At 55.6% G+C, this 26,979-nt stretch overlaps 1 protein-coding gene across 8 annotated transcripts in view; it reads left to right on the top strand.

Moving 5' to 3' along the window:
- The window catches only part of Camk2b (calcium/calmodulin dependent protein kinase II beta), a 93,291-nt gene that overhangs the window by 46,955 nt on the left and 19,357 nt on the right, over positions 1–26,979 (top strand). For all 8 annotated transcript variants that reach the window (XM_075944253.1, XM_075944258.1, XM_075944252.1 and 5 more), the window contains exons 3-8: positions 6,021–6,080; positions 14,537–14,591; positions 19,168–19,233; positions 23,564–23,636; positions 26,256–26,358; positions 26,432–26,515. In XM_075944253.1, the coding sequence (XP_075800368.1) occupies positions 6,021–6,080; positions 14,537–14,591; positions 19,168–19,233; positions 23,564–23,636; positions 26,256–26,358; positions 26,432–26,515 (441 nt within the window). The remainder of the gene's footprint in view (positions 1–6,020; positions 6,081–14,536; positions 14,592–19,167; positions 19,234–23,563; positions 23,637–26,255; positions 26,359–26,431; positions 26,516–26,979) is intronic.

Here is a 26,979-nt window from a genome sequence, read left to right as displayed (position 1 = left end):
ACAAGGCCACCATGACCAGGAGCCTGTAGTCTTGAGGTGGCCTGTGCGTTTTGTACTCTAGAGGCCACTGACCCCAAAAACTTTTGTTCTTTGTCCCACGCATGCGTGTATAGTGCTTAGTCTCCAGCATAAACCACAGCTCTCCTACTGTGTCTGGATGACATTTTGGTGGTACCTGGTAAGGTAGGCTGGTCTGAGACCTGCATGTAGGGAGACATCACCCCGGGTGGCCCCCAGACTGGGAGAGGAGGCAGCTGTTCAGACCACACCTGCTGTAAGGAGGAGGGCAGCTCAGCTTGTCAGCTGATAGAACTGAGGCCTCGGGGTCCAGGCTCCTCACCTAGATCCCCTCCTGCTCCTAGTTAGTGATGCAGGAGTCCTGTCCCGCAGCAGTGGGAATGACCAGCACAAAAGCTGATACCGGTCAGATGAGATGAATTGGAAGCCGCAGTCACGTACACTCAGAGACCAGGGAAGAGCATGCTCGCAGGACCCCGCTGCTCTTGGAACACAGTGAATCTGCAGCACTCGGGGAAGCAGGCTGTGTGATATCCAGGAGAGGTAACCCAGGTGTCCATGCAAGGATGTTTGTATAATTCTGTGGCTTGCAAGAATGAGCCGGAGCCATGCCCTGTCCTGGGTTGGGGAGTAGTTGCTGTCCTTGCCTCAAAGACTGAGTCGGGGGATATATGGTTGAGTGTGGGGGGACTCTCCAGTTTCTCTTATTGTTACACAGCACTGACCTCAGTTTTAGGCCTCACTCCACAGCCTTGCTTCGGATGCCAGCTCGGCAAGGAGAGAGCCGGAATGCCAAGCCACACCTGTGCTTCCAGGCTGAGACGCACCCACACGTGTAGGGCAGGTTCTCATTTCTGAAACAGGTCCTGGGAGGGGAGCATCAGCTGGAATGACAAATGACCCGTTGGAGGGAAGATCGTGGCCCTGCCCTGCAGCCCCAGATGCCAGCCATCCCTAACTCATTGGAAAACAGTCCAGAGGCCCATGACAGAACTGTGGGTGGCAGTTCCAGTGGAGGTCTGTGCTGCATGCAGGTGCTCAGGTCCCTCGAGAGCCCCGCCTCCTTTCTTGATGCTTGTGGATTGACAGGCAGCCTTATGGCACAGACATCTCTCCTCATGGCTGCTGACCGATGCTGTCGGCCTAATCGCCTTGATGCTTTCTTCAAAACAAAGCATGTACAGAAAGCCTCAGTGAGAGCCCTCTCTTCCCGCTTCTCTGACCTGCCATTCTTCAGCCTCGTACGTGGGCCTGACTGGAAATCTTTAGTCTCTGGTCCAGGTTGCCCCACGGTCTCCAGGCCAGTGGCTCACTGCCACAAAGAACTGGCAACTGGTTTCCTGAGCATGCTGTCCCTTGGGAGTGTGAAATCCCGATGCAGAACTCCCAGGTGGATGTGATTTGGGATTGAAGTGTGTTGTTACCAGACCAGGCTGGGCCAGTATACCCAGGTGTCATATGACGTGGCTGTTCTGAGCCCTCTGGGACTTGAGAAGACTGGCCCCCAGGCTGTCCAGGATGTACGTGGCTGAGAGAGACGAGAAAGAAAGTGGGACCCTCTGGCTGTGCCAGTTACCTTGGGACAGGTCTTCCCGTAGGCTGAAGACAGTGGGAGCAGGCCCTTGATCCTTGTGCAGTCTGGAACACTGGCTAGGCATGAGCCGAGTGAGCGTCAGGCTGGAGGGAGAGCCGTTCTCTGCTGTGACCTTGGCTGCTTTTGAACAGGACCAGCAATGATGGATTTGGCATCTTTGCTACTCTTTGAGTAGAGAGATACTGAGCCCCCCAGTGGGCCTTGCAAGTAGGCCAACCCAAGCCTTATTGGTAGTCTGTGTCCCATTGCTGCTCACTGGGGAGGGCCAGAATCTGGTGACATGCCCTGGCCCTCAGGAACCTCGAGCTTTCCTTTATCCAGTGTCCCTACAGTCCCCCGAGGCACCACAGGCAGGCTGACACTCTGTCACTGATGTGGCTTTAGGCTCATGCTCAATGCAGCTGATTTAGCCTAAAGAAGCAGCCCAGGAAGCCATGGCCAGCCCTTCCCCAGCCTCCTGGGTATCTGAGCAAAGGCAGTGTGAGCAGGGACCCACAGCTGCCCCCACTGGCAATGTCCATGTCCTCAGGCCCTTCCCACTTGGCCTGTGTTTCTCTGAGGGTCCCTCACAGGTCCTGAGTGTCCCCACAGAATGGAGAGGCTCTCCAGGCATCGCTGACAGCCTCCCGGGGTGAGGCAGGGATGCCCACTAATAGGGTGACCCCCTGGACCTGCTCTGCACTAGGCATGGGTGTAGGTATATCCTCTAGACAGTCCGGGCATCCAGGACAGTCCTTTGGGACCAGACCCTGTTACTGTTCCCTTCATCCAAACGAGGCCCAGCATAGGAGTGTCGTTTATCCTAAGCCGTACAGCATGTGGGATTCAGGCCCGCACAGCTGCAGATGGGCTCCGGTTCCCAGCCGTGCAGAGACCCAGGACCATAGATGGGAGTGAGGGAAGGGAGCCCCTCCTGTGTGAGTGGGCTTCACATTTCCCTCTCCCTGCCCCTCCTCCGTCCCACCCAGTGTCCTCCCATGACAGCCTGCAGCTGGCAGGGCTGGTGCCACCCACGCTCTCCTGTCCCCTGCTTAGTGGCTCCTCTTGCTTGCCACCCCCCCCCCCCTGCCGTGAGTCACCTCTGCCAGGGAGCAGGTTGGGGAGGGGAGCACACAAGTGGAGAATTGGGGGAGGGGAAGGTGCACGGAGAGGGCAGAGGATCTCAACCTTATCTCTAGAGAAAGGGCAAGGAAATGAGAGTCACTTACAGAGAGTACTACAACTGTCACTTCAGCTTGTCCTTTGGGCCCGCTGCGTCCCTGGAGCCACACCCTGAGTGTCTCTGGGATCAAAGGTGGGCTGTCCCTCCTGTCCCCAGCCTCCAGCTTGCTACTGCTGCCTCTCAGGCATTTTTGGAATTAAACAGGTTGTCACCTGTAATGCTCCCAGATGGTGCCTGTCATGTGGCAGGTGCTTCAGAAGGACGCGTCACATGCTGTGGCCCGGCTGCCAGCACCTGGGGGCAGGCCCTGCCTCTGTCATCTTTAGGGCGATGGACTCTAGTTCTGTCACCTGTCTGGTGACAGCACAGAACAGCTCCGTTCTGCTCCCCGAACCCTGAGGGATTCGCATCTGCTCCCAAAAGCTGTTGGAATAGTCCCTGGATCTGGAAGGCAGCTTGAGCCTTAAGTCGTACACTGTCCTATCCAAGGGCAGTAAAAGGGGTTTGCGTCGGTCCCGTTTCTGCAAGTGGGTGATGCAGACTGTCTGGGGTCTTACCGTGGTTTTCATGGGGCCACGTGGTGAGGGAGGAGGGAAGCTTTGTCACCGGGTTCTTGGCTGCTTTGCTTATGCCTCTGTAGCGACATTCGCAAGGACACAGACTCTTCAGTGTGTGGAGGCTGCAGAGGATGCAGGCCAGGGCTTTGTCACAGCCCTTGAACATGGAGGAGAGGCCTTGGCTTGGAGGCTGAACTGGGTCACCTGCTCTGCTGGTGCGGGGGGAGGAGGGGTGCATCCTGTGTGGGGGAGGGGGCTGCCTCACCCTGCTGTGAGTCACTTAGCATGGGTGTGCAGGCTCTGTTGTGAGCCGTTTCTTCTCCCAGGTCCCCTGATGGCCTGGGCCTTGCTGACGCTCAGCCCTGGGCCCCACACATGAGCTGAGCTCGGAGACACCTGAGGTCTGTATCTGACTGAGTAGACAACCTAGCAAGTCAGGTAGGCCTGCATACTGAGATCATGGCAGAATCACCTAGAAAAGCTTCCAGGCCTCGGCATTCCCGAGGGTGGCATCTCGGGACACGGCACTATCATTAGAATTCAGGCAGGCGGGTGGATAATTGCAGGCTCCGCTTTAGTGAAAAATTTGAGTAAAATTGTGTTGGGTATTTTTTGTTTTGTTATTTTCTGATAAGTACTTCCATGGGAGTGTGATGAATGCTGCATTCTATCTGAGGGGTGTTCCTCTGGCAGGAGGAATAAATAGCGCGTCTTTTGCCTGAGTTTCCCTAACCAGCCCCCTGGGTTAGCAGGTGTGTAATGTGTGTGTGTGCATGTCTGTGTGTGCCGCTGCCAAAGGAAATGAGCCAGCTTATCTACAGCCCCCCTAGGTGCCCTTTTCTTGTTTGGGGTGCAAATTCCCATCTCGTGTTTGAGCTCCTAATAGGCGATGGGACCCAGGAACTCCGTCTCCGAGAGAAAAAGATGGGGTTGCTCCCCATCACCCCCACACACCCTTCCTCTTCTGTTGGCCCTCCACAGGGAGCTGGAGTACAGGGTGGATGATCTCCTTGAAGGCGTGGGGAGGCCAGGGCTTTTGGTGACAGCGGGCTGAGGCCTGGCTCTGGGGAGGAAGAAAGCCTTCCCAGTATGTTCCATGGACCTGCCTGTTGTAGGCATAGCTGCCCTGTTCCCACAGCAGTCCATACCCTAGACCACATGGATCCCACTTCAGGCATCTAACCACAGAGAAGACTCAGCCAGGCCTGAGTTCCCACAGGGACAACTTTCTCCAGCACTGGGGACCAGAGACCCGAAGACTCCTTTGCACACCTCCCAAACAGCATTTTGTAACGGGTGCCTGCGGTCTTCCTTTCTGACAGTCCTAGGGAGTTCCCATAGTGAGGAAGGCACCCCTCTGAGGTCTGGATTGGCACATTCATTATGGGCTCGCCATTCTGGGAGGGGCTCAGCACTCAGCAAGAGGTAGGGTTCAAAATACCAGCTCCACCCCCTCCCTGTCCACCCCCTCCCAGTCTTGGCAGGGAGGCAGCCGCTGTCCTTAGTGCTAGTGCTGAAAAGCCTGCCTTTTTTTCCTTCTTCACTTAGATACGCACGCACACACATGCACGCGCGCGCGCGCACACACACACACGGTTTTGCACAGCAGCAGCACTAGTTAGCAAGATAGGGTGTGCATGAGCTGGAGCGAGAGCTGCGGTTTCCTTCCTGCCCGGCATTCCACTCTGAAGCTGAGGCTGAGGCTGTGCCCAGGTATAGGTCTCCCTTCTAGACAGGGGGCTTTTGGGGGCTTTGCTATTGCTATCTCGATCTGCCTTTTTTTTTAAAGATTTCATTTTATTATTATCTTATTGTGTGAGTGTTTTACTTGCATATATGTCTATGTACACGCATTTGTGGTGTCCTCAGAGGCCAGAAGAGGGTGTGGGATCTCATGTTACTAGATTATAAACTGCTGTGAGCTGCCATGCGGGTGCTGGGAATCGAATCCTGGTCCCCTGGAAGAGCCCTTAACCACTAAGCCATCACTCCAGCCCCTCGATCTGTTCTTAAAAGCCTCCTGGCACCTTTGTTTGGAATGTAAAACTCTGGCTAGTAAATTGTTCCATCTTTGGGGGCCCTAAGGAAGGCGTGATAGAAAAGCAGTCAGGACCGCTGGCCCTGTCGGGAGGAGATGGGTATTCGGCAAGTGAACCAACTCTCAGTCCTTCTGAGAATGAGGATCCAGATGTCTGATGGCTGCTTGTCTCAGAGCCAGATCTATGTCTGGCGGGGCAAGCAAAAGCAGTGGGCTCTGGCCTCTGAGGACACATGCCTGCTGCCACCTGGCAGACACATTGTTCGACAGACCCCACAACTAGCTAGGAGCGGAATCAGAACAGTAAATGAAAGATTCAGTCAGTGTGCCGCTAACAGAATTCCTGTTCTTTACATTATTGGGACCACTCTTGGCCCAGAGTTACGTGACTCACTGCCTCCTATGTGTGTCTCTGTCCCAGGCACCACTTCTTTATGGCTCTAGGTACCCACACCTGTCCTCTTCCTTGCAGCCAGCCAGGTGGGTGCCCCAGAGGCCAGGCAATGGGTGGACTTCTTCATCAAACCCCCTGGGTAGCCTCTTGTTTGGTGGCTGCTACACACACACACTTGGGGACCTATCCTGATGTGGCAGCCGTGAGTCCTCAGCTGCTGAGAAACGAGGTGATACCTTGCCCTTTTCTGTTGCCAGATCACCAGAAACTGGAGAGAGAGGCTCGGATCTGCCGCCTGCTGAAGCATTCCAACATTGGTGAGCAGCCCAGAGGGGGGCAGAGTGGGTGGTTCTGAGAATGCCTACGGAGATATTTAGCACACAGAACCTGGGGCCAGTGACCTATGCAAGCCCCACACATGGGGTGAGGGGTCCTGCCAGGACAGTAGACAAGTCTCTCAGCCCCGTTTACCCACGGCCTGCACAGATGGGAGCCAAGACAGGACAGTCAGGATGCTGGCTCCCCTCCCAAATCTTGGTCTCCAGAAAGCACAGCTGCTCTGCCTGTCAGTTCCCTTCCTAAAGCCCAGACAAATGTTCAAGGAGCTGCAGGGACCAAGGTTGTGCTGACCTGGAAAGGCGGCTCAGATCTCCCTAGGCCACCCAGTCCTTCCGTTGCTATAGCGAGGCCCTTGCTATGTATGTACACCCATAAGTGCCTGTTCTCCCCAACTCTGGGCCCTCTGGAGTTGAGGAAGAGTTTGGGAGCTCGGATCTTACCCATGCTGGGAAGTAACTGGAGAAACCTTGGGTGTGGCTGCCCACATCTACAGATGAAGCGCTGGCTGACCTCAGAGACCCTGGGAGTTATCTGTGGATTCCTGGGCTTTTCCCCCCGCAAAGATTCAGTTTTACTGGGACACAGCCCAAGAACACATTTTAAAGGGATCCTCAGGGACTTTGAGGAGTGGCCGGATTGGGAACCTGGCTTCTACATCTCTTTCCAGCCCAGGGGCTGACAGGGAAGGTTAATCTGCTGGGGGAGTGTGGGAGTTCCCGCTGCTGCCCTGCTCCCCGGTGCTGGAAGTCTGCACCTGGCCACCTGCCCACACCGAGAGCTGTCCCGGGAAGAGCTGGTTGGGGAGAGCTACAGCCTCCATTTCTGAGCCCCTCCGGGTCTCAGCCACCAGTTGATCCATCTTAGCCTCTTAGTTTCAGAACCTTACCCTCTTTTGTTTGTTTTTTTTTTTTGAGACAATGTCTCACTATGTAGCCTAGGCTGGTCCCAAAGTCACTCTGTAGACCAGACTGTCCTTGAACTCCTGGAAGTCTACCTGCCTCTGCCTCCCAGGTGCTGGAATTAGAGGTGTGCACCACCACGAACCTCACCCTCTTGACCTCCAGGTGCCTGGGCCTGCCCTGGAGATCTGACTCTGGGGTCCGGGGAGGCCTGGGAACCTGTATCTTGGCAGTGCCCATGGGACCACTGGGCTGCTGGGTGTCTGCGGCTCAGTGTCAAGAGCCTGTTACCTCACTACCGGGTACAGCATCTCTTCTTGGGGATCATGGGTGATGGCCCAGCTCCACCAGTACCTCCAAGCCCACACTTACCTAACTGTGCGGCAACCAGGAGCTATAAATCTTTCTGTGTTTGCATGGCTCCTTATTTCGGTAAGTGGGGGCCCAGGTGTGTTTTAGGTTGCTGTTTTGTTTGGTTCTTCAGTAAGACATCTCCCTGACCTGGCCAGAAGCCTGGTGTGCTTCTGGGTGAGTTCCAAGCAGTGGCTTGGCTCCAGCTTCCCTTGTGGACTAGGGAGAAGAGACCTCGAGAAGTCCTTTTGCAGCAGCTTTATTCCAGTCAGGTTAGGACCACAAACCGGAACATTCCAGGACACAGACCCAAGGCTGTGGGGCTCCTGTGGAGTCCTCTCTGAAGAGCTGGGGGCTCTCTGAGGAGGTGAGGGGGAATCCCAGCCTACCCTCAGCCTTCTCTTACTCCCATCCCCACTTCTAAACAGAAAGCTGTTCACAGGCCACCCTGAGACCATGAGCAGGTGCTGGGGACAGGTGGAGCGGTAACCCTGGGCTGGGGGTAAGTCTGGAAGCAGTGTGTGGCAGGCTGAGGAGGGGAGGGACCTCTGTCTCCCCTCAGATAATGGAAATGGCCCCTGCCACTCTCCCAGGGACCTGATGGGATGAGCTGAGAAACAGTATAGAACAAAGCTCCCCCTTGGGAAACCCCTTCTGTCCCCAGGCCTGAACTGAGGCCCACCCACACGCTTCAAGCAGACTTCTTATTGGCAGAAGGGCTTCTTTTATAGAGTGGCTTCACAAGCATAGCATCCATCTGTCCCGCAGCAGACAGGCTGAGTTGTCCCAGCATCTGCTCTCAAGAGCAGCTGGTAGGGTGCAGGCCTCCACAGAGCTTGTGGGACCTCTCCAAAGTGCCCCTGTGTGTTCTTGGTCCAAGAGTTACTAAGAATTCCACAGCAGGGCTGGAGGGATGGCTCTTAAGAGCATGTGTTGCCCTGCAGAGGGCCCGAGTTGGACTCCCAGCATCCCTGTGGCAGTGCACAACCACCTATAATTCCAGTTCCAGGGAATCCAATACCCTTTTCTGGCCTTTGTGAATACCAGGTACACACTTGGTATACATAGCTACATGCAGGCAAAACACGCATAAAATAAAATATTTTTTTAAAAAGAAAAAGATTAGCATAGGTAATGCCCAGGACACGTATGTATGGTGAACAGGCCCAGCATAGACAATACCCAGGGCACGTATGTATGGTGAACAGGCCCAGAATAGGTAATGCCCAGGGCACGTATGTATGGTGAATACAGCCAGGGCTGTGTCTACCAAGGGCTTGACTGGAACCTCAGAATTAATTTTCAAGATAGCTCCTTTTATGATCTCAGTTTCTCTCCATAAGTGTCTGTCTCCCCAGAGCCATGCTAGCATCATTGCGACATGGCAGCCAGCTCCTCCAAAGCCAGGGATGACAGAGGGAGAGAGTGTTCGCCAGCCTCCATTGCTGTGACAACATACCTGAGCTAACTAGCTTACAAAGAGGAGCATGCTTTAGGTCACCGTTACAGGGATGTCAGTCCAGGAACTGACAGGCAGCTCAGAGGGTCGAGTACTTACCTATCAGAGAAGCCTAGGTTCAGATCCCCAGGTCCTGTTTGATGCCAAGCAGGCGGAGTGGCCAGCCTGCAATCCCAGTGCTCAGGAGGTGGGGACAAGGGATGCCCAGAGCAAGCTGACTGGATGAACCCATGAGTTCCGGGTTCAAGTGAGAGACGCTGCCTCATATTAAGGCTGAGAGTAATTGAGGAAGACACCAAGTGTCAACCTCTGGTCTCCATATGTAACCACACACATACCTGTGTCCCCCACATGTGTGTACATGAACACACACACACAGTCACAGCCCATGATTGCTTGGCCTGGTTGCTTTGGGCCTGTGGAAGAAGAATATGTCAGAAGATAAGTGTTCACCTCACACATGGCAGCAGGGGAACAATGGGTAGAGGAGATGGGGGTCTCAAGGTCACCTTCAGGAACACGTCCCCCCTGATCTAACTTCCTCTCACCTGGCCCACCCTTTAAGGGAGCCATCTCTCAGTAGCAGCCTGTGCTGGAATCAAGCCTTCAACATGTGGGTCTTTGGAGGAGACCTCCAGACACAATCTACAGAGACAAAACAGAGAAAGGGAGGCAGGTGTGAGACAACAGAGAGACACAGAGAGATGCGCACTTTAAAAGTTACGACACAGCAATGCATGACAGTATTCCGCATAGATGCAGGCCTGTGGCTTTAACTACACCTGCAGTGCAGGGGCCCACCCTTCCCGCCCATACCCAGACCTTTCTCCTCTTGCCCATCAGCTTCGCCCTTGTTAAACAACTCTCCAGTCCCTTCCTCCTGTCCCTGGACCTGACGTTTTGCTTCTGTGTCTGTGTCTGATGACGCAAAGCCTCCTAGAGATGGAGCCATCGTGGTCTGTCCTTCCGTGACTGGCGTATTTCACTGAGGGATGGTTTTTAGGGTTGTCTTTGTCAGAATTTCTCCTCCTCCTCCTCCTTCATCTGTGTAGCTCCCTGCTGTCCTGGAACTCACTCTGTAGACAGGGCTGACCTTGAACTCAGAAATATGTCTACCTCTGGCTCCTGAGTACTGGGATTAAAGGTGTGCGCCACCACTGCCCAGCTAGCCTTTCTTCCTTTTGAAGTCTGAATCATATTCGTTGCATGGCAATTCCCACATTTTGTTATCTGTCCATCTCTTGATGGACATTGGGGCAGCTTCTACCTCTTGACCACCGTGAATGGCGTTGTTCTAATGGGGTAGACAGGTATGTGAGTCCCTGCATTCAGTCCCGAGTATACACCTGAGAGCAGTGTTGGGGTCATGTGAACCCCGTTTCACCCTTTGAGGAACCGTGTGCCTTCTCCTGACCTCTGTGCGTGGCATCGCTCCTCCGTACTCTGTTTGAAGCTCACAGGCAGGGCAAGCAGTTCCCGTAGAGGAAATGCTCTATAGAGCTTGGGGTGCATTTTGTAGCCATCATGATGAGTACCCGAGGTTATTGGCCTGGTCCTATCTGCTGAGCTGTCTCACTGTGAGTGGGGCTCAGGGCCTCACTCCAGTACCAGCCGTAAAGTAAATCCGTCAACCCCCATCTGCCAGCTCCCTAGCCTTTAGACAGGGCTTGGCCATGTGCTTGCTTGAGAATGGTCCAGTCCCAGGGAAGACTGAGAAGGTGCAGCAGCCCTGCATATGGCCTGACCTTGCAGGAAAGATGGAGACTGGAGAGGTCTGAGTGAGTCACTTGCAACAGCAAGAAGCTTTGCTTGGGTCCCCTTCTGGGAAGCAACCCAGCTCATTCAGTCTGTCACCCCAGTCTCTGGACTCCAGGTGTCCTGGTGTCAGCAGAGGGGCCCTCAGAAGCTCAGAGAAGAGCCACAAAACAGGACCAACGGAGAAACATCCACAGGCCTTAGTAGGGGGGTTCCAGTATGGGGAGGAGGTTCCTCTGGAAGAAGCGGAATGAATAGAAGAACCCATGTGGTCTTGGACCCTGTGCCACCAAGACAGGGTCCCCAGGTGAAGGGACTTGCAGACTAGGTTGGGACAGATTGGTATCTGTGTGACACTTACCCTCGAGCACAGATGGTCTGTGCCTCACCTGGATGTGTCCCTGAGCTCAGCGCCATCCCTCGGGAGGCTTCAGGATTCTTTATTCAGCATTATTCAGTGTTTATAAATGCTTGTCTTGTGCCAGGAGAGGCAGGCAGTCCCAGGTTGCCTCAGGTCACTCGCGAGAGCTGCAGCCAGGGCTTCTGACAGCTAAGCCCACCATTGACACCATGTGCCTGACCTGCCGGGGGCAGCCAGTGCCACTGCGGTGTTGTCCTTAGCTCCCAGGTGTGGAAGACGGTTCTGCTCGGGAAGGAGCAGGTCCCAAATCCTCCCCCTTGAACAGTGACGGAGACCAGGTGGCGCCTCCACAGCTCCTGTCAGGAGTCCAGGGCCCCTTTTCCTGGATGAGGACTTGCCCTCTGTGCACCTGCTCACTCTCTTCCAGGCCTGCCTTAGAAGTCAGGAAGACCTTTCTGTCTAGTTTTAGGACTGAGGAGTTAAGGAAAGGGGCACACAAAGGATGGAGCCCAGGGAGAAGCCACACAGGTTACAGGAGCTGCAGCCAGGACTTCTGATAGCTAGCTCACTGCTAATGTCACATGCTGACCTGCAGTGCCTCTGCTGGTCAGGGGAGCATGACCAGAAGGACCCCCAAGTCCTCCAGTGTTTGGGTGCCCAGAACTTCTTTGCCCTCACAAGCCACAACTCCAGCTTAACTTAGGAGTCTGGGCCCTCAAGCTCTGCTCAGCAGAAGGGAAAGGAGTCCCAGCAGCAGGAAGCCCGCAGTGGAACAGGCAAAGGGACCACCGTACTTCTGTATTCCCCTCCCCTGGGAGACTGAGGTGGGTGTGTTAGCTCCGGGTGAGATTTGCTGCTGCTTGCCTGACCCACACCCTCCTGGCTGGCCTGGCAAGAAGTCGTGGTGGGCTTACCCCATCCTCAGCTCTGTGTTCCAGCCAGCAGAGTACCATTTACTTTCTGTTCTTGAAGAGATTTTTGTCACAGTTCATTTCTTCCTTAGCCTTTCCTGTGAAGTCACAGATCTGATGTGCTGATTAGGGTTTATTCAAAGCTATTAAAATAAACACCTGTTCTTAAAAATGGTGTCCACATCCCTACTCCTTTAATTCCACACACAGGGCCCTGTAGCTTCTTCTGCTGAAGGAACCTGTGTCCTAGAAAGGAGATGGGACCCACTCGGCCAAGCCTCTTCAGGCTCCAAGCGGGTGGCTGAGGACAGGCAGCCCCACCAACAGGCCTTTCCTGGGGGATAGGGGGCAATGAAGCAACCCTGTCTTAGGGTTTTATTGCTCTGAAGAGACACCATGACCATGGCAACTCTTACAAAGGAAAACATTTAATTGGGGCAGGCTTACAGTCTGTTACTGTCATGGCAGGAAGTACGGCGGCATGCGGGCAGACTTGGTGCTGGAGAAGGAGCTGAGTTCTACATCAGGATCCTTAGGCAGCAGGCAGAGAACAGGCTTGAGTGTCTGAGACCTCAAAGCCCGCCCTCTAGTGACACGCTTCCTCCAGCCAGGCCACACCTCCCAATAGTGCCGCTCCCTGCGGATCTGTGGGGGCTATTCCTATTCAAACCTCTACACACTCCAGGGACCCCGCTGGACCTTCTCTAGGGCAGCATCCTCAGGGATACAGGGAAGGAAGCCCTCCTGTGACTGCCAGAGCCTGCTCTGCTCAGAGTAGTGTGTCCCGGAATGAGGCAGCTGGGTATCTCAGACAGGCCACCCTGATGGCCCTCACTAGGAAGGAGCCAGATAAATGTGCATTTTTGGCTCAATCTCAGGAATTTTGTTGGCAGGTCCTAGGAGGCTGCCATCAGGTACCAGGAACTCATCTTGACTTAGGGAGACACAGGTCAGCCTGGACAGAATGGAGGTCCAGTTAGAAACAGGGTGTAGGGGGGGCCAAGTAGAATGTATCCATCCTCACTGAGGGGCTCTGATGACCCAGAGAGCTGACAAGGATGTGGGTCCCAGTGGATGGGTTGGGTAGCGTGGGGTGGGGAAAGCTTTGCTGCCGATCTTAGAGCCAGGAAATGGAGGAAGAAATGGAAAGACCTATGTCTGTTGTGGCTGCTGCCAGGCCACTGCCATGGGCTTCAGAAAGCAGTCCAGGTCCCTAAGTGGCCCCAGACTTGGAGTCTCAGTCATCTGGGGTTTCTCATACCCATATGACAGCGGCGATAATGACAGACCCAGGGAACGCCCACTGTTTCACGTAAGCACATAATTTGCAGCAACCTACGGGCAGGTGTGGCTTCCTCCCACTTTACAGAGCTGCAGACTGAGGCTCGGGTGACTGGAGGGGGGGTCAATTCACACAGGCCACAGAGAGAGAGTCCCTCTGTTTCCTGACTCTGTGGAGGGCCTAGTGTGTTCTCAAAGATAGACACAAAGTGACGGGTCCCGTGGCGCTAAGGCGCTGGGCCCAGGCTGGGGAGCAGGGCAGTATCAGAGCTCTAGGTATAAGGACACTATCAGGATAGTGCCTGGGATAATCAGCACCCAAAAGAAGGTGCTAGCAGCCAGCTAGAAACTAGGACAGTGGGGGAGGATGCCAGGAGCAGGAATTGTGTGGGCTGTTTTTGCCTGAGGTCCTGGAGCCCTGTGGGACCAGGGAGAAGGTGGCCGCTCTTCACCCTTCAGCCTCGTGGCCCAGTCTTGGGTGGCAGGAGACAGCAGGAACTTAGAGATCCCAAGAGCACACAGACCAGGGCTGGCACTGTGTGCTCACTGGAACCAGACCTTGATCCCACAGCCCCACTTCACCCTCCGTGGGCTGTGTACCCTCAGGTGATTAGCCAGACTCTGCCCCTGCCCCCTTGTCTGCAGCCTGGAGGGGTGGTAGGTAAGCTGGCATCCAATGCTGGTCTAGCAAAGGGGTGAATCTGCACATGGGCGAGCAGGGCCCAAAGGGACTCTTTCCTAGAGAATCCTTCCTGCTTGGTGCAGAGGGCAGCTCCCTCACTCCTTCCTCAGTGCTCCTGAGTTCCTCATTCCTCACAGCCCGCCAACCCCTGTCCCTTAGGGACTAGGAAAGAACCTGAGCACAAGTTTACAAGGGGCGTGGAAACAGGATCAGAGGGAAGGAGACAGTTAGACCCCGCTGGACAAAGGGAATCAGAGGTCTAGTTCTGAGCCTTGAATGCTACCCCACTCGGAAGAAGCCTCTGCCAAGCCTAGTCCCTGTCCTGCTGAGCCAATCTTAGGGTCCAGAATGAATAATGGGTTTGTTTCCTGCGGAACCCTCTCCTAAGATGGTGCGGTTTCTGTTGGGGGCTCAGCAGCAAGCCTTTCCTGTGTTTTCCTCTGAGAGGGTTGGAAACAGGAGAGCAGAGAGGAGCCAGGGGAAAGGGCAAGGTGTTGCCCACAGCTCTGTGGTGTTCCTTCAGGTTCGGCCTGCAGCACCCAAGGCCAGCTCGTAGCTCCCCAAGTCCCAGTCAGCCTTCTTGTCTTGGGGGAGACCCCGTCAGACCCAGACAGGAGCTCCCTCCACCCAGGACTTGCACCACTGCTGCTGGTGTGGAACCAGACAGGGTGGAGGTGGGCACGGGGGTCTATCCTGGTCTACTTCCAGCTCCTCATGACTTCTCTGTCCCTGCAGTCCGTCTCCATGACAGCATCTCTGAAGAAGGCTTCCACTACCTGGTCTTCGATCTGTAAGTGCCAGAGCCAAGGACCCTCGCCCTCTGTCACTTCCAGCGTGGGGCCCTCGGCCTCCTCGGATTCAGGAAGAGTTCTGTCCCCACATCAGGCCACTCCTTGAGTTCACCTCTGCAGGGCGTTACCTCATTCCCAGACATATCCAGCTTGCCCACCTCTGACTTGGCTATACGCAGGTTTTTACCCACAAGTCTGTGTCTGACGTGCTGAGGTCATCACGCAGAAAGCTGGAAGGTGGGGCCAGTGGAGGGGAGACCACAGAGAGCAGTCAGTGCCCACGCCCCTTCCTCCCTTCTGAGGCCTTAAGGCTTCGGGTCCTGTCACGCCAGGCACAGCTAGCTGCATGAGCATGTGTGTTTAAGCATGACTGAAAGGGTGTACGTATGTATACACATATGTGTGATGATACCTGAACTTGGGAGAGAGTGTAAGTACAGAGATGGTTTGTGTAAGGTTCATGGGTGTACATGCATGATGTCTGTTTTATGAGTGAGCCTGTGTGTGTTTGGAGATAACAGGTGTGTATGTGCGTGCATATGTGTGTGTGCGCGTGTTAAGTGTGTTTGCATGAGAGTGTGCAGTAGCTGAGTGAGAAGGCGTTTGGGGCCAACTCCGCCTCTCACTTCCTGCCGGATTTAGAAGCGATGATCTCATCTCCCTTACTCTTGACAGCTTCTGCTAAGCAGACTATATTTAGCTGTCCGTGAATCAGGGCTGCTTCGGGACCCTGGGCTGGGTGGGGGCCCAGGGGCTTTGGCCTGCCCTGGTGGCCTCCAGACTGCACCACCAGGGGAGCCTGGATCTAGTGCTGTTACCATGGTTACTGCATGCTCTCTGGCTGCCCTTGAGCAACAGGCTGACTGGGAGCAGGAGGTGCCTTCCTAGGCCCACCTCTGCTCTTCCTCCCTCAGGTGACAGATGTTTAGGCTGGTGGGCATGCAGGCCTTAGTGTCCTCTGTCCTGGTAGGGTCTTCTGGTGAAACAGCGAGGCTGCCCCTTTGTGGAGTTTGGTTATTTCTCAGATACCTCTGTGTGTCCCACAAGACCCTGCCTAGAATTATCAGCCGGATAATGCTACAGTCTGCCTGAATTTGTGTCCCGAGACGTCAGTCCCACGGCCTGATGTGGACGGGGTCCACTTTTACCACCCTCTCTTCTCCAAAGACAGAGGCTGCGGACAGAAGGTGGTCCTGTCCAGGGCCCCTGATGGCCAACAGATGGCTACAATTATTGCAGGAGCTGAGAAGGAAAGAGAACGGAGGGAAGGGATATATATGTGTGTGACACATTTATCTCTCAGACCTCCCAAGCTATGCCAGGCAGGCAGCCGAAGGGAGACTGAGGATGGTGGGTCTGGACAGAAGGCCTAACTAAATACCCTCCTTCCATACCTCCAGAGCCTCCGGTGTGGTGGGCCCTGAGGTGGTCTGGTAGCACCCCAGCAGACCCTCAGGCATTATTAACTTGGAGCTCTGCAGGTTCTGGGGGGTGACTGTACACACCGGGCCTGGGAGGTGACTGAGCACACGGGGTCTGGGGGGTGACTGTGCACACGGGGCCTGGGGGGTGACTGTGCACACGGGGCCTGGGGGGTGACTGTGCACACACACGGGGTCTAGGAGGTGACTGTGCACACGGGGCCTAGGAGGTAACTGTGCACACGGGGCCTGGGAGGTGACTGTGCACACGGGGCCTGGGAGGTGACTGTGTACACGGGGCCTAGGGGGTGACACTGCACACGGGGCCTAGGGGATGACTGTGCACACGGGGCCTGAGGGGTGACTGTGCACACGGGGCCTGGGAGGTGACTGCACACGGGGCCTGGGGGGTGACTGTGCACACACGGGGCCTGGGGGGTGACTGTGCACACGGGGCCTGGGAGGTGACTGTGCACACACGGGGCCTGGGGGGTGACTGTGCACACGGGGCCTGGGAGGTGGCTGTGCACACGGGGCCTGAGGGGTGACTGTGCACACGGGGCCTGGGAGGTGACTGTGCACACGGGGCCTGGGAGGTGACTGTGCACACGGGGCCTGGGAGGTGGACTGTGCATGGGCCTGGGAGGTGACTGTACACACATGGGGCCTGGGAGGTAACTGTGCACACGGGGCCTGGGGGGTGACTGTACACACCCGGCCTGGGAGGTGACTGAGCACACGGGGCCTGGGAGGTGACTGTGTACACGGGGCCTAGGGGGTGACACTGCACACGGGGCCTGGGAGGTGACTGTGCACACATGGGGCCTGGGAGGTAACTGTGCACACGGGGCCTGGGGGGTGACTGTACACACCGGGCCTGGGAGGTAACTGTGTACACCGGGCCTGGGAGGTGACTGAGCACACGGGGCCTGGGAGGTGACTGTGTACACGGGGCCTGGGAGGTGACTGTGCACACGGGGCCTGGGAGGTGACTGTGCACACGGGGCCTGGGAGGTGACTGTGCACACGGGGCCTGGGAGGTGACTGTGCACACACGGGGCCTGGGAGGTGACTGTGTACACGGGACCTGGGAGATCACTGGTACACACCGGGCCTGGGAGGTGACTGTGTACACGGGGCCTGGGAGATGACTGTGCACACGGGGCCTGGGAGGTGACTATGCACACGGGGCCTGGGAGGTGACTGTGTACACGGGGCCTAGGGGGTGACACTGCACACGGGGCCTGGGAGGTGACTGTGCACACATGGGGCCTGGGAGGTAACTGTGCACACGGGGCCTGGGGGGTGACTGTACACACCGGGCCTGGGAGGTGACTGTGTACACCGGGCCTGGGAGGTGACTGAGCACACGGGGCCTGGGAGGTGACTGTGTACACGGGGCCTGGGAGGTAACTGTGCACACGGGGCCTGGGAGGTGACTGTGCACACGGGGCCTGGGAGATGACTGTGTACACCGGGCCTGGGAGGTAACTGTGCACACGGGGCCTGGGAGGTGACTGTGCACACGGGGCCTGGGAGGTGACTGTGTACACCGGGCCTGGGAGGTAACTGTGCACACGGGGCCTGGGAGGTGACTGTGTACACGGGGCCTGGGAGGTGGACTGTGCGTGGGCCTGGGAGGTGACTGTACACACAGGACCTGGGAGATGACTGTGTACACGGGGCCTGGGAGATGACATACACACCCGGCCTGGGAACAGAAGCTACAGGGCAAGGATCCCAGCAGTGATTCCAAGTCTCCCACAGCTGCCAACTCAGTAGAAGTCCAACTCCCTGCCCTGAGACTCTGTACCAGGAAATGGCCCTTCCTGGGCCTGGCATAGCTCTGGCACCTCCAGGGCATCTTTTGAGCTACAGCTCTGCACCAAGACCTTATGCCATTTTGTCTGCCCAGACTTGACTTCGCAGAGAACGGTTCGAGAATATTTTTTGCTGAGACTCAAGCACTTGTCACCCAGGACTGGGGATAGCAGCCCCTTCCCTGGGCTGCTCCTGAACCTGACTCTTCTGTTGTACATGTGTGCAAACTACACACTCATGGTGCTGCCTTTTCCACTTTGGGGTGGGCAGTTGCTGGCTAGAGACAGGTAAAGGAGAGGAGGGTGTGTGGGCAGAAACTACCTCTGTCATCTGTGGTCTCACAGAGTCAGGAACTCAGGCACCTCAGGCCCTCAGCCCACTGTGGAGGCCAGAGCCAGGCACTGGATCCTCTGGACCCTCTTCACCACTGCTAGGCCTCCAATCTGGCCCGGGATGGGAGAGTATTGAAGTGGAGAAACCAGGCCTGGCTCAAACTCCTATGCTGCCTGCTCTGGGGAGACCACTTAGACCTGAGGAACTGTTTTCTTCGGGGATGGCTGTGAGGACGGCAGTATTAAATGTCATCAGGTGTGAGCAAGCATGCCCTTGATAAGTTGTGGGTGTGCTAGGATGGAGGGGATGGTGATCGGGAGTGATGGCAATGGGAGGGGAGCAGTGATGGTGATGGTAGTATTGGTGGTAGTGATGATGAGGTGGTGGCGATGGAAGTAATGATTGTGGTAGTGATGGTGGTGACAGTTATGACCATGATGGTAGCAAATGATGGTGGTCCTGGTGGCAGTGATGGCAGTGGTCATAGTGGTGGTGGTGATGGGTGAGGATGGTGGTGACAATGATGGCCGTGGTCCTGATGGCAGAGGTGACACTGGTCACAATGGTGATGATGGTGGTGGTGGCAGTGGTGGTGGTGATGGTTGCGGTGGTCACAGTGGTGGTGATGGTGGTGGCGGTGCTGGTGGTGGTGGTGATGGTGGCGGTGGTGATGGATGAGGATGGCGGTCCTGGTGGCAGTGGTGACAATGGTCATAATGGTGATGATGGTGGTGACAATGATGGCCATGGTGCTGTAATGCTGTAATGATGGTGGTCCTGGTGGAGTGATGGCAGTGATCACAATGTTGGTGATGGTTGCGGTGGTGGTGGTGATGGTGGCGGTGGTGGTGGTGATGGTGGCGGTGGTCACAGTGGTGGTGATGGTGGTGCTGGTGGTGGTGGTGATGGTGGCGGTGGTGGACGAGGATGGTGCTGGCAGCGATGCAGGGATCACGGTGATGAGGATCTCCAGGTCCACGACCATGTGCTTTCCTCGTAGGGTCACTGGTGGTGAACTCTTCGAGGACATCGTGGCACGAGAGTACTACAGTGAAGCAGATGCCAGGTGCGTCCAGAGCTGCACACCACGCTCCCCTCTCCTGACCTCCAGCTCCGTCCTCTCTGAGCCCCACCCCTGCCCTTCCTGTAACCCACATTTGTCCCCAGAGTCACTGTCATCTCCATGGCCCTCAGGTCAACTAAGCAGAAGTGTTAGCAGGTCTAGGGCTAACTGGGAGCTCTCTGAGCAAGAGGCAGGAGCAAGGCCAGCTGCGCAGAGGTGTGGTCTAGGGGGAACAGTGGACACGCACACTAGGGGGTCCTCTCCTTGTGGTGGCTCACAGGGGAGGAGCCCTAGACATCCTCCTGCTTTGCTCTTGGACATCCCCTCCACAGTCCACTGGCCTCACACAGATAAGCATATCCACATGGTTTTCTGAGAAAGACAGGCCAGGACCCGATCTCTATCCACGATATGCTCTCCTCCCAGCATGATCCTAAGAAAGTACTAGCGGTGCCATTGGAACAGGTGCCGCAGGAAAAGCTCTCGGAGCTCCTGGTCTCCTACTCGCAATGGAAGAGGCCAGGGGAGACCTGAAGCCTTAGTGTTAGTACAGGGCCCTGTGTCCTCCCATCCAGGATGCTAGGCAGAGGATTGAGCCCTGGACCTTTGGGCCTCTGGTGTGCAGGTGAGTGGAGGTACATGGATTCCACCCAGGCCTGGATTCCTTGTGGATATTTGAGGAAACAGCCTTTCTCGAGGCCAGTCTTTGCCGGGACAATGAAGAAGGGTGATGACCCAGAGATGGTTGTTTATGGCACGGCTGCTGGGGTCCAGAAGGCAGGGTGTCAGCTGTGGCCTCTGGATGGGTTTCTGGGGTCCACATCAGATGCTCCCCAGACTGTATTCTGTCCCCGAGGTATCTGCAGATTGTCACCCCTGCGTGTGGGCCCTGCCTGCCTTTGCCTGGCCCCGGAGATAGATGTGCATTTTAAACAGAAAAGGGTCCTTTCCGAGCAGTCGAGTTATGCTGGTTTTAAATTTTTTATCTTGTCTATTTTAAAGCTTGTCTTTAATGAATATGTATTACATCTCTAATCAAGAAAAATGAATATTATTTTTACAGGAGCTTTCTGTGACTCGGTTCTGCGCAGGCAGGCATTCTTGCTTTTCACCCCAGGCCCCGAGTCCCTGTGGAAAGGCATGAGAATCCTGGGTCATCATGACCTCTTAGGTCTTCCCCACGGAGCCAGGCAGCACAGGCCAAGCCACAGAGAAGGGCAGGGTGGGACAGGCCTGTGACCCCAATTCTCAGTGTCAGGAAACTAAGGGTGCAGCTGGGTCCTTCTGGAGGCTCCCTCAGGAAAAACATTGTGTTTTGAAAAATATGCTAGAAGAGGTCTGTCCTGTGGACTGGAGGAAAAATAAAATTTTCCCTTAAATTTTGCTTATAAGAGAAACAGAAGGTGCAGGGGAGCCCCTTTTCTCTGACCTAAAATGCTGGTAAGTGTCAGTAAGCTGGGATGTCCCGCCCTTCCAAGAACCTGCTGAGGTGTCTAATACTCCTTCTCTCCAGCCCTTGCCCACCTCCATCCATGGGGGGAGAGGGGTCCCTGTAAGCCTTGTCCTCTAACCTGGGACCAGCTTCTACCATTGAGGTCAGAGGCCCAGCCTCAGCCTATCTCTGATTGGTCCACAGCGCCCTCTGGTGTCTTTAAGGCACCTGGCCTGTAGCAGAACTCCCACCCCCACACCTCTCATTTCCGGACCCCCAGCCTTCTTGCTAAAGAGGGATGAATAGGGGACAACCCTGTCCAAGATCTGTTGGGTCCAGAAGGGCTCAAGCCTGGGAGTGGCTGAGAGTTCCCAAGTTCTTAGGCTGTTCAGGTCATAGGCACCTGTGGCCTGGGAGATGGTTGTGCTCTGTGGCCTTGCCAGGCACCTCCATGCCTCCTCAGAGGATAGGAATCCTTACTGCTTCCCAGGGAAACCCTATGTGGAGAGTGTCTCAGTATTTAAGGTTTCCTGGACCTAGCCCTGGCCCAGAAGACATGGACTCTGTCTCACCACGCAGCTCTTCACTGAGCTCTGTCTCTCTGGGATGTGGGAATCCAAGGGAAGGGACACGCTCAGTAGACAGGCTGTGAGGAAGGGTAGGTAACCTGAGTCCTGAGAAGAGAGGCAAGCACTCAAGGAATCCCCATGGAGAGTCTACACCCCACTTATATGACGGCCCCAGTGGGCGGTTCCTCTGCAACCCAGGCTTTTCTTTCTCACTGGGCTGCTCCCTGCACCGAGGGAGAACACACAGCTGGAACTCAGGTCTAGGCGGTCTGCTGGCTGGACCTTTATGCCTCAGACTCTGGTGCCTACCAGGGAGTCTGCTTAGGCCGGCCCTGTGATTGTGACTCTGCAGCCAGTGAGTCACCCCAGGGTGGATTCCAGCACCAGCTAGGGTAGAACTTGTGCCCAGGTTGAGGGAAGGAGCCCCAGGGAGATGGACCGACGTCTCTGGCCAGATGTAGATGTCCAGCAGGAAACAGACAAGAGTGGCTTTTCTGAAACACATTCTATCCAAGGAAGCTGGAGGTTCCTTTCCGAGTACCGCAGGGCTTTTATTCTGGAGCTTGTAGGGGAACCTTAGAGGTGACCAAGTCTTTTTGCAAAACAAGGAAAACAAAGTTCCCAATTCTGAGACTGATTCTTGCAGGCCTCAGAGGTCAGACACAGTGGCATGCACCTGTAGGCCCAGCTTCTGTGCTGCTGACTAGGTCCCAGACTGAGAACCATGGCCAGAACCTGGCCAGTGTACAGAATTCTGGCCACAGAGCGACTTCTAAGTGGATCAAACCGTTAGGGAAAGTATTGCCTTTGCTTGGTGATGGATGTAGCAGTTGGGCCAGAGCCACTTGAGGAAAGGTCCCTAAAGAGAGTGCCCTGTGTGGCCGTTCATGGGTAGACTGCCACTTTCCTCATGCATCCTGGTGCCGCATTCTCCTAGAGAGCCTTGGCTTGCTGGCCAGCTTGTTTCTGGGTGCTAGTGACCCTCTCAGAGTGACTGTGAAGTCTGGCAGGGGCCTCCACCCGTGTGAGATCTGGACTATGCCAGAAAGGGAAGATCACAAGCCCAGCAGCAGAGCTAGTGTCTCTGGGCACCTCAAGAGGTCTCTGGTGCTTTCCCTGGGGACTCAGAACCATCAGGAAGGGTGCCTTGGGGGACAGGAGGGCTGGACAGTATGCACTACCACACACATACTGGTTGTACCGTCATGGACGGCATGCCACAGGGCCTGGCCTAGAGCCTTGACTGGACTTAAACGATGTCTCGAGAGACCGAGCTAGAGGAAGCTCACTGAGGAAGGTGCTAGCTCTGGCCCACAACATTACAGAGACTGCCTACCACATAGTGGACATGGTTCTTTCTGAACTCAGAAACCTCAGGTTCCTACCCATTAGGATGTCAGGAGTGAGCGCCACAGCGTAGAAAACTTAAATGAATTTCCCGCACAGTGTTGGCCTCATTTACATATGGCCAGACTCGCGGGGAGGTGCGCTGTTTGAGAAGGGTGCGCTCCATACCCCAGGGAAGCCAACCTTTGGTCACTCCGCTGTCTCTAGGGTAGAAGCCCATGGGACTTGTGCCTAGCTCCAGGGACTACGGGGACTGGTGGCTGTTGAGCACAGGCTACAGAGTGTACATGCACTGGTGGCCCAGAGTCCGATGTGTGAACAGACAGGAAGGGTCTGAGGCTGAAATTGAAAGATGTCACTAACTAGGAGAGAGCTGGAATAGCGGGGACACCTGTACTCAAGCTGCCCCCTGGCTAGAGAGGCACACCCTGCACAATGGCTCCTGGAAGCGTGAACTGAGCCGGGCTGGCTGGTGGATGCCCAGGTACCATATCTGTTAGACGAAGCACACAGTAATGCATCGTCACTACCCCGAAGCAGACAAGCTCATCTCCGTACTATGGCACCCATGCTCCTGCCAGCTCCACCCTTCCTCGCCTGAGTTTCCGCACTCTCTAGCCCACAGTGCTCACTTACTGCTGGCATCCCTGCCCACAGCTTAGGGTCAGCCTTGCCTATCTCAGCCTTAAAGGGGTAAGCTGGACACCAGAGCCTTTCCCTTCAGAGTTATCTCTGTGGATCTGGTTCGAACTTAAGCAGACCTGGGCCCAGAAGAAGAGGCAGAGCAGGGACTAGAATGGCTGCCCTTGGGGCTGAGCAAGGACTCCCTTGTGGCTAGCATCCTTTCCCCACGATTCCCTACATCCTCCTTGCTCCCCCAGGCTGGGGATTGAACCCCAGTGTTCCACAGCCTGCCTTTCCCCATGCTGCCCCCTTCCTGGCCACCCCCAGACCATTCGACTAACTTGCCTGCTGTTTGTCATAGTCACTGCATCCAGCAGATCCTGGAGGCTGTTCTCCATTGTCACCAAATGGGGGTCGTCCACAGAGACCTCAAGGTGAGTCTCCACCCTGCTCTGTGATAGGTTCTGTCCCCCACACGTACAAACTGTGTGAAAGGAGGTGTAGATAAGAGGGAGGTGGGGTGGGGAAGATGTGTGTGCATACTGTGTGCTGGCATGAAGGAGTGTGAGTACATGCATGTCTGTCTCCGTACAGGGCCACGTGCATATGTGTGTGCATCGAGGCACAGGTGCATGTGTATATCAGTAACTGGGTGTGTGCATGCAAGCGTGTGCATATATGTGAGAAGTAGCTGCACACTCACACCACAGTGCCTCTATTGCTGGAGGACCCAGCCTTCTCGAACCATCCTGTTAACAGACGTATACTCAGACTCTCACTTTCTACTCTTCCACCAAGATGCAGCTCTCAAGGGTGGGGACACAGGTGACCCAGGAGAGGTGATGAGAGTAGCTGAGTCCGGCTTAGCCAGCTCCTCTCAGATCTTCTCTCCAGTTCCTTACTGTCCATGGCTAGACTATGGGCTCCAGGCTCTGTTCTAAAGAAAATTTGTAGCTGGGTGTCATGGCTCATCCCTTTAATTACAGTGCCCAGAAGATTGAAGCAAGAGGCTCAGGAGTTCAAGGCTAGCCTATGCTACATAGCAAGTTTGAGGCCAGCCAGGTCTGCATGAGTCCCTGCCTTATGAAAAGAAAATAATTGACTGCAGACTCTCAGAAACATCCCTCTTTCTCCCTCCCCACTTCTTCCCTAGAATCTCTCTTTTTCCCAAGGCCTGGTTCAGCCTCTTGCTGAGTCCACCTATTTGGGGACAGTGTAGATGCCAGTCCTGACCAGAATGTCTTCAAGGCCAGCCTTCCCCTCAGCATTGGTGTGGACTGGTGTGGTCACTCACTCCTTAGGCTGCAGGCAGGGGCCAACATTTGCAGCTGTTCTGGGGAGGATGCCACACAGTAGACCTGGGATGTTCCCGATGTTCCCGGCATCTCTTCCTATGTCCTTGCTTCCTTGAGAGTCCTCTCTGTCTTAACTGACACAAGGCCCCTGAGATGGTGGCCCATGTCCCCATTTCATGAGGTGCAGGCACTCCTTTCCCAGAGAGTAAATGCTGAGGCTGAAGCATAGACGAGGACCTATGTGTCCCCTCATGTCTCCAGTCCTGGACCGACAAGATCTTCTTGTGGAGAGGATATACTCTCCTTTCCCAGAGAGAAATCCCACCGTCTTGATGAGGCAGACCCACAAATGGCACAGTAGGTTGATGTTACACGGTCCCTCAAGGTGGGAGAGAGCGTGGTTAGCTGCTTTGTCTCCATGGTGGCTGTGCAGGAGCCAGAGTGCAGCCCAGCCTCTAGGACTCAACCACTGCCTCCTTCCAAGGTCCTGAATGTCCTGGCCTTGTACCTTCTCAGGCCCCCATCTTCCCCATCATAATTTCCTGCAGGAAGGGGTGGGATCCCAGAGTGAAGCTTGGGGCCCCTGCCATGCTCACAATGGCAAAATCAAAATGGGCAAAGCGGAGCATGACCCCTGCTTATCACCAGTGGGGAGGGAGTTCTAGGGGGACTGTAGCCTTGGGTTTGCCAACTTTGCATCCACTGCTAGAGCTCCCGTCTGCCCATAGGCCCAGAGCACCCAACTCAGGAAGCCCACATCCTTCTGTACAGAGTGGGCACACTTTGATTCCAAGAGCCACCATTATGCCATGTAAAGTCTCTGAGACAGATAACAAAAGCAGGCCATGTGGCAGTGTGTGGTCTGGCTGCAGTATGATCCCAGGATTGGCGTGCCTCTGTTCCTATGAGTTTGCCAAGGGAACCTGAGGGCTGAGGAGTCAGGATCATCCTGCTGAGCTCTGAGAACTGACAGCCAGAGACCTGCTCCTTGGGGGCTAATGCAGCTGCAGGCACAGGAGGGACAAGCCATAATGCTACTGTGAGCAGAGGCTGGCCAGAAAAGCCAGGGAAAGCCATAGCAGAGGAGTCTCTCAGACTCAACAACACAGAGACAACAGTCTCTCTGGTCGCTTCTTTAGGACAAAACAAATGCCCTCCAGCTGAAGCAAGGATGCTTCTCCTTAAGGAAGCTTTTCCCACCTGTGGATGCAGCCAACCAAGTGGCCCATGCTCCCTTTCTGTCCCATGTTGTCCTGTGTGGTAATACTGGCTGGAGCTGGGTGGGACTTTGCGAACAGGCTGTGCCCCGCAGATAGATGCCCTGGGCTGACCCAGGTGTTGTAGACCCTGGGTGTTCTTCCATGTGCTGTGAACCCCTGAACTCTCCACCATGTCTGAAACGCGAGGGGCAGGACCAGTCCTCTGTCAGTGGGGTAGCCCTGTAGCCCAGAGGTGGGACCTGGTGTGGTTGTTCAAGAGGGTGACCTACAGGTTTTGTTCCCATTTTAGGAAGCAGGATACCCAAGTGCAAGCTGAGAGCCAACTTCCCTTTGAATGACTAGGATGGCTGTCCTTGTCCCCAGAGAGGAATCGGGTATAGCATATAGGTCTAGGACTCAGTCGTGCCCAAGGATACCCATGTTGGGAGGCAGGCTGTGCCTCTCTGTCCAGCCAACTGCCGCTACCTCTGTTTTGTCCCCTGCCCCTCACAACTGCTTGCGGTGTGAACACTGTGCCCTGATGGCTGTCTCCCTGTAGCCTGAGAACCTGCTTCTGGCCAGCAAATGCAAAGGGGCCGCAGTGAAACTGGCAGACTTCGGCCTGGCCATCGAGGTGCAGGGAGACCAGCAGGCGTGGTTTGGTGAGTGTCAGGGGGTGGGCAGGGGGTCCTGGCAGCCCCTCATGACCCTTCATGGTCCCTTCCCCTCTGATAGGATTTGCGGGAACGCCGGGCTACCTGTCCCCCGAGGTCCTTCGGAAGGAGGCGTACGGCAAGCCTGTGGACATCTGGGCATGTGGTAAGACCTGTGTGTCAGAGGTGGTCGGGGTGCATGATGACCGTGTGGAGTGTATCTCAGGGCTTACTCCCTCTGTCCTAGAGTGTGCAGGTGACCGGCTTACCCTGCCATGAACCAGTCGTGTGTGTCACACCTGCATTTGGGCTGCCTTGGCAGGGATCTCACACCCTGACTAGAATTACCAGTGTGCCTGCCCCAGGCCATTATGATTGTCTGCCTGTGCTCGTTACAGGTCTGTGTCCAGAGCCAGTGGACACCAGGATACAGGGACCAGGGGCTGTCAGACCACAGGCTCCTTAGGTGGGACCTTGTCTTTCTGGTGGGCATACAACCGAGGGGACTAGCCAGGCTCCCTAGTGAAGTAGAGTGGAGATGGGGCAGGAACTACAGGCTGTTAGTGCCATGCTCCCCATGGCATGGGGCAGGCAAAGGGACCCCGAGGACTGACCCTGGTGCCCTCCAGG

The sequence above is a fragment of the Microtus pennsylvanicus genome, chromosome 12 (assembly GCF_037038515.1).
Source record: "Microtus pennsylvanicus isolate mMicPen1 chromosome 12, mMicPen1.hap1, whole genome shotgun sequence".
NCBI classification, from domain to species: Eukaryota; Metazoa; Chordata; class Mammalia; order Rodentia; family Cricetidae; genus Microtus; species Microtus pennsylvanicus.
This window is presented reverse-complemented; position numbering and strand designations above follow the sequence as displayed.